General features: G+C 41.2%; 1 protein-coding gene across 1 annotated transcript; it reads right to left on the bottom strand.

Moving 5' to 3' along the window:
* Positions 1-6,250: 6,250 nt before the first annotated feature.
* LOC104121412 (importin subunit beta-1-like) lies at positions 6,251-10,766 on the bottom strand. Its single transcript, XM_033652885.2, has 3 exons — positions 10,608-10,766; positions 7,297-9,720; positions 6,251-7,200 (listed from the first exon to the last, which is right to left on the bottom strand). Exons 2-3 carry the CDS (start codon positions 9,705-9,707, stop codon positions 7,002-7,004), a joined length of 2,610 nt encoding a protein of 869 aa, XP_033508776.1. The 5' UTR covers positions 9,708-9,720; positions 10,608-10,766; the 3' UTR covers positions 6,251-7,001.
* Between the last annotated feature and the right edge of the window lie 926 nt (positions 10,767-11,692).

The raw sequence follows: 11,692 nt of genomic DNA, 5'->3' as shown, positions 1-11,692 counted from the left end.
AGTCATGCACCATCTGAGTGCAGCCCCAGAAAACTGAAAAGTAGTGAAGGAGACCCCATAAGTCTCCAGAATACGTGGTCCAAAAAGTCCTGAGCATCCTCTCTCTCTGTGCCACTGAAAGGTGGTGGCTGGAGTCTCCCAAACCTCTCCAACCTACGCTGATCATCCTCAGGCATAGCAGGAACCACATAAACCTGAGCAACTGTAACCGGCTGGGCTGGTGGTGCCCCCGGTGTCTGGAGTCCCTGAATAACCTGCTCAGGTATATGAGCGATGGGAGTCTGAGTGCCTGTGCCTCCCCCGGCCTGAGAAGTGGTTGCGGCCGTCGAGATAGAGACCGCCTGAGCAAGGTCAGTACACGCTGTCATAATCTGAGCTAGGGCCTCCTAAAGGCCTGGAATCACAAAAGGCACAGGTGGTGCCTGAGCTGGTGCATCAACAACTGGATTCTGGTCCTGATCTGGGACAACTGGTGGATCTGTAGGTACTGCCCCAGCTGCAGTACGGGCTGAACCTCTGCCCCTACCACAGCCTCTACCGCGGCCTCGACCTTTCGCGACCCTCTGGCTGCTGGTAATGGTGGTTGGCCCTCCTGACCGGTAGTACGAGTCCTCACCATCTATGAGAGAATGAAACAACAAATGTTTAGTTACTAGAATCAACAGATTCGCACGACAAGAATTCAAGAATGTGGAATCTTCCTAAAGGTTCTGCAGCCTCTCAAAGATAAGTACAGACGTCTCCGTACCGATCCGCAAGACTCTACTAAACCCGCTCATGACTCGTGAGACCTATGTAACCTAGGCTCTGATACCAATCTGTCATGACCCAAACTAACCCCTATCGTGATGGCGCTTATCGTGGTACTAGGCAAGCCGACTCATTCTAAAATAAACCTATATTTGTCATTTCAAGGATAACTCAAAGGCTATTTAGCTTAAAAACCTTTGTAAAGGAGTTCAAATCAAACAAAAGTGCGAAAAAGAAAAGCCCGACATCGGGGTGTCACTAGTCATGAGCATCTACTACAATCTGTCTAACAATATCAAGGCTAACTCAGCCTGGAAAATAGCTAAATAAAACTAGAGGAAGATAAGAGGGAGAAGAGTAGGGGCTGCGATCGCCAAACAGCTACCTTGCTATCTCCGAGAAAATCTGCAACCAGAATAATCAAAAACCGCTACCTTGTCCAGCTACACCTGGATCTGCACACAAGGTACAGGGAGTAACGTGAGTACGCCAACTCAGTAAGTAATAACAATAAATAAAGACTGAGCAGTAGTGACGTGCAATAAAGCATATAAAGTTCATATCATGAAATCTCAGTAAAATACCTCATGCTTTTAAAATCAGGATTTGAATCAAAATATCTCGTTTAGACCCAGTTCCAGTAAAAATCATTTAATGATATTTTTCAAAAGTTTTCAAACAGAGGAAAAACGTAAAGGTGAGAAAAAATGATGAAATCATAAACAGCCCCTCGGGCAAAACATCACTCGTATACACCCCCTCGGGCAAACCTCACAGTCACTCGTGCCTCTCGGGCATACCTCACAGTCACTCATGCCACTCAGGCATACCTCACAATCACTTATGCTACTCGGGCATACCTCACAATCACTCATGCCTCCCAGTCACTCAGCACTCAGCACTCGCACTCAGTAGGTACCTGCGCTTACTAGGGGTATGTACAGTCTCCGGAGGGGCTCCTTCAACGCAACCACTATATCAAGCCAAATCATGGCATAATTCACTCAGGCCCTCGGCCTATTTCAAACATGCTGCGGCGTGCAGCCCGATCCCATAAATATCCTCACAAATCAGGCCCTCGGCCTCACTTAGTCATAAACCTCTCAAGCCACTCGGGCATTTCAGTAAAAACAGGGCATTCAGCCCAAAACAACATTTATGCATCAAAATAGAGTCATAAAACTGAGTTATGTAGTAAACAAGTATAACCATGACTGAGTATAGATTTTTAATCGAAAACAGTGAGAGGAGTAAGAAAAGGCCCCTAAGGGTCCAAACAACACTGGCACAAGGCCCAAAACATGGCTTTCAGCCCAATTTATAGAAACTCTTTTTAAAACATATAAGTATCATATAGCTTCAACAAAATGTGAAACTTCACAGTTGCTATGGGATGGACCAAGTCACAATCCCCAATAGTGCACGCTCGTCACCCAGCATGTGCGTCACTTCAAAAATAGTAAAATGATACAAAAATCCGGGGTTTCATACCCTCAGTACTAGATTTACAATTGTTACTTACCTCAACCCGGTCAAATCTCTACCCCGTAATGCTCTTGCCTCTGGACTCGGCATCTGAGTGCTCCGAATCTATTCACAATCAGTACAATACCATCAATATATGCTAATGGAATGAATTCCACAAGAAAAACTATCAAATTAGCCCAAAATCCGAAATTGGCTCAAACTCGGTCCCTGGGCCCACGTCTCGAAATCTGACAAAATTTATAAAACTAGAAAGCCCATTCACTCACGAGTCTAACCATACTATATTCATCAAAATCCGACATCGTTTGGTCCTTCAAATCCTTAAATTACTTCTCCAAAAATCACATGCCCTAACCCCTCATTTTCACTAATTACATGATTAAAAAACGAAAAATCACCATATGTACGAGTATTAGGGATCAAGTAACTTATCTCAATGAAAACCCCCTTGATTCCCTCTTTAAATCTCTCCCAAAAGCTCCAAAACCAAATAGAAATGGTAAAGAATGCACCAAAATTCGCGAAGTGTGCAATATGTACCTTTTGCCCAGGCTTCTCGCCTGCGGCCTTTTACTTGCACCCGCGCGACCGCACATGCGGTCACAACAATCGCACCTGTGCAAGTCACTTAATGCCTAGGTTCCGCATCTGCGGCAAACCTGTCGCACATGCGCTTGCGCACCTGTGCGTGGTGCGCCGCATCTGCGAAGACAGCCTTCTTCCTTCCTTGCGCATCTGCGCCCTGGGTCTCGTACCTGCGGGCTCGCAGATGCGATAGCCTTCTCGCACCTGCGCATCCTGCCTAGCCCAACATTGCTTGCACCTGCGAACCTCCATGCTCACCAGCGACCCCGCACCTGTGACTTCCTTTCTGCAGGTGCGTAAATATTAGTAGCAGTAGCTTCAGCTGCATTTTCCAACTTTGACAAATCCGTTAACCACCCGTAATCACCCCGACGCCCTCGGAACCTCAACCAAAAATACCAACAAGTCATATATCAACATACAAACTTAGTCGAACCTTTGAATCACTCAAAACAACATCAAAACACCAAATTACCCTCGGATTCAAGCCTAAGAACTTCTAAATTTCTAAATTCGGCAACCGATGCCGAAACCAACCAAACCACGACGTTTACTGCATAACTCAGTTTTATGACTCTATTTTGATGCATAAATATTGTTTTGGGCTGAATGCCCTGTTTTTACTGAAATGCCCGAGTGACTTGAGAGGTTTATGACTGAGTGAGGCCGAGGGCCTGATTTGTGAGGATATTTATGGGATCGGGATGCACGCCGCAGCATGTTTGATATAGGCCGAGGGCCTGAATGATTTATGCCATGATTTGGCTTGATATAGCGCTTGGGTTGAAGGAGCCCCTCCGGAGTCTGTGCACACCCCCAGTAAGCGCAGGTACCTACTGAGTGCAAGTGCTGAGTGCTGAGTGACTGGGAGACATGAGTGATTGTGAGGTATGCCCGAGTGGCGTGAGTGATTGTGAGGTATGCCCGAGTGGCACGAGTGAGTGTGAGGTTTGCCTGAGGGGCTGTATACGAGTGATGTTTTGCCTGAGAAGTTGTTTATGATTTCATTATTTTTGCTCACCTTTGCATTTTTCCTCTGTTTGAAAACTGTTGAAAAATATCCTTAAATAATTTTTACTGGAACTGGGTTTAAACGAGATATTTTAATTCAAATCCTGATTTTAAAAGCATGAGGTATTTTACTGAGATTTCATGATATAAACGTTATATGCTTTATTGCTCGTCACTACTGCTCAGTCTTTATTTATTATTGTTACTTACTGAGTTGGCGTACTCACGTTACTCCCTGCACCTTGTGTGCAGATCCAGGTGTAGCTAGACACGGTAGCGGTTGTTGATTATTCTGGTTGCAGATTTTCTCGGAGATAGCAAGGTAGCTGTTTGGCGATCGCAGCCCCTGCTCTTCTCTCTCTTATCTTCCTCTAGTTGTATTTAGCTATTTTTCAGGCTGAGTTAGCTTTGATAATGTTAGACAGATTGTAGTAGATGCTCATGACTAGTGACACCCCGATGTCGGGCTTTTCTTTTCCGCACTTTTGTTTGATTTGAACTCATTTACAAAGGTTTTTAAGCTAAATAGCTTTGGAATTATCCTTGAAATGAAAAATATCGGTTTGTTTTAGAATGAGTCGGCTTGCCTAGTACCACGATAGGCGTCATCACGACAGGGGTTAGTTTGGGTCGTGACATGAAGTGCATGCAAAAATTGGATGAACTCCAGTCATGTGTGACACAGTTAATTGATTTCACTTTAGGTGCAAGCTCGTGTCTCCGCATTTGGGCAATTAACCTTCTCGTGGTCCTTGCGCAGGCAGTTTATGTCCCTTCAGGAGAATGACTAAGATGTGCTCTTTAAAATAGATTACTTAGGATTAACATCAGGCGTAAGTGTTTATACTTCAACCACACAACACATGATTGAAGTGCATGTAAAAATTGGTTGAATTGTAGTCATATGTGACAGAAGTGCATGCAAAAATGATATGGTTGAAGTGCATAAAAAATAGCTAAACTTTAGCCATTTGTGATTGAATTATATGTAAAAATGCATGAACTTCAACCATATATGGTTGATGTGCATGCAAAAATGCCTGAACTTTAGTCATATGTGGCTGAAGTTGTCATGTATGTGACCTACTAACCTTAGATAAAATTTGTAACTTTTGATATAGATTTTTGCAACTTCAACCTAGTATATCTGAAGTTGTTCTGAAAAATTTGCATACTCCGGCTATAACTTAAACAACAGTCCCAAAATTGATTATTTGTGTCCCTTGCCCAATTCCATTGACCATCATTGCTCCTCCAACCCATCATTTTGCCCATCGTCCATTTTCTGCAAAAGAAAATAAAATAAAATAAACAAGATATACGCCCATTATTTTTCTTTTTTATTGTACTTTCTTCCAATTTTTCCCCTATTCCCAGTTCGAAAACTCAAGAAGTTAGCTTTTCAACATTTTTCGTAATTCATCATCAACTGGTTCTCTGCCTGTCTCATATTGTTGCCTGTGTGAGATATCATTTACAATTTTGATAGTGAGATCACATCTTTGCACTTTTGCCCTGTTAAGTGTTCGAATCACATCATCCAATTAAGTGGGCGTTTGGACATAAGAATCGTAAAATTCCAATAAAAGTAAAAAGAAATTTCAAGTGAAAATGATATTTGAAAATTAGAGTTGTATTTGGACATAAATATAATTTTGGGTTGTTTTTAAAATTTTGTGAGTGATTTAAGTGAATTTTAAAAAATAGTTTTTTGGAATTCTTCAAATTTTCGAAAAATTCCAAAATTTATCTTCAAGTGAAAATTAAAAATTTTATGGCCAAACACTGATTTCGAAAAAAAGTGAAATTTTCAAAAAAAAAAAGTGAAAATTCTTATGTCCAAACGGGCTCTAAATATGGCGTTTGAGACGGTCCTCTTATCCAGAGATTATTTTCTGAACTATTGATGTCTAGCCACTGCAAAAAATCGAATATATGTCAATGCTATCACGTGTTCGGATCTTTCTGGCTCTTAATGGTGTCTAGGTCCAGAATTCTTACTAGTTGTTATAGTCGCACCATTTTTGGTCTTTAGAGGATAACACGAAGTTGACGATGGAACACATTTCGAGCATAATTGTTAAGTTTCTATTCGCAAAAAGAGTATTTTCTTTTAAAGATCAAGAACTGAGATTATAGAAAACGATAAGTGGGTTGTGTTTGATTGTAAGATACAAGCGTAAGGATTATAGTAGACACCAAGAGATTCAGCACCGTCGAAAGTGCATCGGAAGGCAATGGAACATTTGAAAACTGAATGTCATTGAAATGGCAAGTCGCCTACTATTCAATCAATTTAGCATGTCTTACATGTGACTATTCAATCAATTTAGCATGTCTTACATGCCACCAGAGTTTGTAAAATTTAAATATCATGCTCTATAAAACATACACGATACAGCCAAGCACATGATCCTTTCAAAGGAAAAACCTGTACTTTTAACAGCAAGAAGAGCAAAGCATACATAGTGGATGCACTGTATTTCTAATATTGACTTGCAAAAACGCCTACTGCTGTAAACAACCAAGAAAAAGTAGAATATGAAGGACGCACATGGAATGCCATGAATAAAAAGTGGAACCAGCACTATTATATGCACCAAAAAAAATATGAATGAGATGGTGTGCAATTTGACTGTAAAAATACATGCAGTAAATGCAGCTAGAATAAGACCAATACAATGACAGACCGACCCGGAAAAAAAAAAGCCATATGGAACAATATCAAAGGAAGCTTTGGCTTTAAGTACATGACCTGCCAAAACTTAAGGACTCACATATCCTGTCCCTTAAAGCCCGTGGAGAAGATGGCAGCACAAGGATGGCATGGGGGGTTTCTTCTTTGAAAACAAGGTAGACCCACAAGAAAACCAACAAACCCAGCAGCTTGACCTGTGTGTTCAGCATATAGTAGCAACATACCCTCCCATCCCGATATACCGAACCAGTAACATAACACCCAGTGCTCAAGAAGTGATAATCCCCCCCCCCCCCCCAATCGCAAACTCAAGAAGCGGTGCATCAGTAAATGACAACTTGAAGGTTAATTCCTTCCGTTGTCAAGAAAATGGCAATGACTTGGCATGAATGCAATCTTGGACCTACTCAACGTAACCATATGCATGCAAGGACTTCTAAGGAAAAAGTTTGTACCAAGTGGCACAGCCTCAAACTGAAATAGCACGATTGATGGCCATCTGGGCCCACTCAGCGGATTCCTTAATGATATGGTCATCTGATGACAAGCATTCATTCAAAAAGTCTTTGCATGAAAGCGATTGTTGAATCAAAGAACCAGCATTACTGCCAAGAGTATCTGCTAGATCTCCCAGAACCCCAATAGCTGTTTTCATCACCAAATCATCCCTGAAATTGTCAAAAAATGGGGCAGATGTAAAATATCAGACCACCAATGACTTCTAGAGCTAAAACGCAATGTAGAATCAATCATGCAATACTTACATGTCTTTCTCCACGTAAATGCTATCAAGAAATTGCAGGATATGAGGTGCATAAGGAATCAGCAGCTGTGTTTTAGGTGAGTTTTTGAAGCCCTGAAATATGCCAGAATAAGCCTCCAAGATTCCATTTCTCAGAAGATTTGTATACTCTATCATCTCATCATCAACACCAGATGTGTGAGTGGACAGCTCTGCAGCACTCTGAAGCATAGGCATGGCATACATCAAGTACTTCTCAAAATTCTCTCCTATAGCCAAGGCTATGTCACCAAAACATGAAAAGATTGGAGGTTTCACAGATCGATGCAGCTGGTTACTTGATAGATCCTTGAGAAGCTGAGTCATTATACCGTCACAATAAGGTAGGATCTTATCTTCCAATGCTCTGCATATATCACCCACGACACCAACTGTGACCGCACATACTTGGTATTCCTCAAAGTTCTGGAGGCCCATTTCGAGGTACTTGTAAAATTCAAGCATGTACTTGGCAAAGTCAGGGCCGGTTGCATAGGCAAGGGCTCCAATAGAAAGCATGGCTTCCTCATGCACAGTCGCACTTCTACATGCAAAAACCCTGAGGAAAAGATTCATGATCTGATCTGCATACTGCATGAAAACATATTTTGATGGCTCTGATGCTCCTAGTTTCTGAATAATGACCTGTAAGCATCCACACAGAAGACCTTGCAGCTCACTCTGCTTCTCTCGCTCATCAGTTTTAAGCTTTTGAGCCTCAAGAGTCTGGTGGAGCTCCATCATAATGATGGGAACAAGTTGCAGAACCATGGGAGCTGTTTCATCTGTTGAACATCTAACAACTTCGTTCAACGTCTCATATGAAGCAGTCCTAAGTCGCGACTCACCAGCATCTTCTCTGTGTGTAACTGTAAGAAGAGATTGCACAATTTCCTGGAAAAAAGGTGTCAAGGGAGATGGTATGCCCACATCTTCGTAAGCTTGGGAAAGAAAATAAAGAGCACCGCAGGCTTTTTCAGCAACATTTGGAGCATCCTTCATACTCTGAAGTAGAACAGTTACAATCTGCTGGCAGTTTGCTGGAGTAATAATTGGAGTCTCAACTGTTGAACCATGAAGGAACTCGAATATCCTTCCCAGTGACCATGCCGTGGTGTCCTTCACATGTCTATAAGGATCCTTTGTCAATGCAATAAGCATGAAATTCAGAGCAACATTGACAATGAGTGTTAACTTGTCGGGTGAAGGACCTTCCAAAATGGAACCAAAGGCATAAGTGGCAGCCTCTCTCTGCCTCCAATCAGGCTTAGTAATGTTTTCTTCGATGAATGGCATAACAAGTGGGACAATATCATCCCCTACTGTTCTGGCAACCAAACCAAGGCAAGTTCCTCCAGCCATTGCAAGATTCCATGCACCTTCATCCTGATCCTGATCTTCTTCTTGCTTAAGAAGTGTCTCCAATAGCACAGGGACAAGTGCAGGGAGAGCCTGCTTGATGAAATAATAGCAAGGAACTTCAGAATCTCCTGTTAAATCACTCCCATAATCTTCTAAGATATCAATTTCCTCATCACAGATTGAGCTCCAGAATTCAATGGCTTGAAGAGCAACAGGCTCCTCGTCTTCTCTAACAGCCTTTGCTGTAATATTGAAGATGTCTTGGATGTATGGAGCTAACTTGTCGTAGTAAGTTGACGAAATTGAAACTAAACATTCAAAAGCAGCTTGCCGAATTTTTACTTCTGGAGATAGAGTGGCCCCACAAACAACTCTCATTATGAAGTCACGCTCCATGTCATTGTTAAAATTTGCGTGAGCAAACCCAAGAGCATTATACAATGCTCGGGTAGCAGCAAGCTTCACATCATTGTTCCCTTCTTCTGCATTCATACCCTGAACTACAGCTGTAAGTATTTTATTTACTTGATCTTGGTCCAAAACATCAGGAGAGACTTCTTCACATAAATATCCCAGAGTCTCCAAAGTAGCCTGCTTAACATGTGCAGGGACTTGGTGAATGCTCGACAAGAGTGACCCAACCAGTTCAGGCCACTGCTTCTGGGGCAGCTCAATGCCAGCAACCTTGGCGATGACTTGTGAAGCAGTTGAATGAGCATCAGACACAGGAGAAGAAAGGGTCTGTAACAAACATGTCTTAATCTGGTTCTTGACAGCCGCATCGAGTGCGAGCCATCCCTGCACAAGCTCAAATTTTCTATGCTGTTCCTTAGCATCCAAGGCATTTTTTAGTACTAAACCTGCTAGCTTACGACCGTCAACTGGCTTGTCGTCACTAGCAAGCTCTCCAGATAGAGACAACAGGAAACCAGGAAGATTTTGTTCCTGAAACTGTTTCAATGTTTCTTCAGCATGTTTTCGTACTGCTGAATCAACTGATTGAGCATTGAGAAGAAACTGGGTGACTTCCATTGCTATATTGTTACTGCAAGTAACGACACCATCCTCCATAGGTTAAGACTCACGGTATAATCATAATAAAATGCAGTGAAACTAATATTATCCCTCAATCCATTAGAATATCATAAAAATGTTAAAGTCAATGTACAGCCAGATAAAAGGAAAGAAACAAAGAAATAGAGTAGAGGCTGTGCTGCTGAATAAAGAAGAGCATTAGATCAATTAAAAATAGTCTAAATGTAGTAATTGCAAACAGTGCCAAATGCATGTCCACTGAATAACCGCTAAAGAAAGAGATAAATACAGAAAACTATTTGAAGAACCAAGAAAATCCACCTAAAGCCTAGATATAACCTGACAATGGACTCAAAATTGAATCTTTTGAGAAAGTTGAGTACCATGAATAGTGAAATTTTGCGATCAGACCCTTAACCAAAAGCAAGTCTACAACTTCAAAACCAATCAGCATCCGTCGTCCATCATGCAAACCAGTCAAAGATTAAAGACTCACCAAAGCAGTTTAAGGAGCTGCAGACTTTGAAATTATTACTATAAATTACAGTGGATATATAGCAATGAGCTCACACAAATGCATCTAGTCCGAGGCCCATGAGACCGTAACCTCGAAAAGTTAAATGTATTTACTAAGGCTGCTACCGATCTAAGTAGCTTTCAGATTGCAGTCAAAAAGGATTCTTTGGGTTTGTCCCACCAAAAAAATCAGTCCACTGAATGCAGTAAAAAACAATGACACATGGAAATAAGAAGATCAAAGTTAGAAATTGGACCACAACCGAATAGATCAGTTAAAGTCATAGATTAAGCATCAAAATCATCAGTTTCATAGAACCCTATTCCATTTTTAATAAATAAATAAAGTATTTTATTGCAAAGAAAAATAGAGTGAATTACCTGAAACTTGCAAAGATTGCGACTAACAGAACAAAAAACCGGCGCCCCCTCTGTAACCCTAAGAGAGAGAGAGAGAGAGAGAGAGAGAAAGAATGAGCGATGAGAGGGGGAAGAGAGAGAGAGAGAAAGGAGGAGGAGGAGGACGCGCTGGTATTGATTATGCAAATCTAATCTAATACTCCTAATAGCAGTTTGCAATTATTTTTAATTAATTGGGTAGTAATCTCCTTTCCGGGACCAGCCTGGCTTTGGGCCCCAACCAAATGACGAGTTACATACTGCTTTATTTACGGAAAAGGGCAAAATATACGCCTGTAATATCAATTACTAGTAAAATTGTTTGTACTTCACGCGATTAGTTAATTTTAAAATAATTTTATTTATCCGTACAGTTGAATTTATAGCGTAGTTTATAGATAAAGAAAATAAGAACAAAAATAAGATTAATGGCTGAAATTAAAGAAAATAACAAGCCTGACTCCGAACTCGGTCTTTCCGAGAACAGAAGTGAAAGCAATGATAAAGCGATGATAAAGCTATTAGATTGAGCGTAAAATAGTAAAGTACGGCTTAGTGTGCAGAATATTTTATGTCCTACAATAGTTGTAAATCCTCTTATTTATAGCTCTCTTGCGGGAAACAAGGTCCACAAATCAAGCGTCTCTTGAATGAGAATAAAAGCGTCATTGATGGGTGTATAACGGCTGGCTTTGAATGCAAATATTCTCTATAACGGCTGCTCATTAAATTCTATCCGATGTCAAACCTCTAAATCTCTATTATCGGCTACGCTTTATTCGGGATCCATCCTACACCAGTGTCACGCCCCATCCTCGGGAAGCGCGACCGGCGTTCAACCGAGTGAACCCGGCCGAGCAAGCCTGTTAGATACTTTCTACCCAATTAACCCATGATCAAGAGAAGACGTGATTTCATTAATTATACAGTAGGAGTTTCATTCATACAATCCTAAATCATTTCATTAGTCATTGCGCCTTTAAGTCTCAAAATACACATTTCTTATAGTTCAAGTGGAACAAGTGATCAAACACAACATAACCTGTTTAACATTTCCAATACCCATG

Source organism: Nicotiana tomentosiformis, chromosome 10, assembly GCF_000390325.3.
Source record: "Nicotiana tomentosiformis chromosome 10, ASM39032v3, whole genome shotgun sequence".
Lineage (NCBI taxonomy): Eukaryota > Viridiplantae > Streptophyta > Magnoliopsida > Solanales > Solanaceae > Nicotiana > Nicotiana tomentosiformis.
Note: the sequence above shows the minus strand (reverse complement) of the source record. Positions and strands in the feature narration are given on the sequence as shown.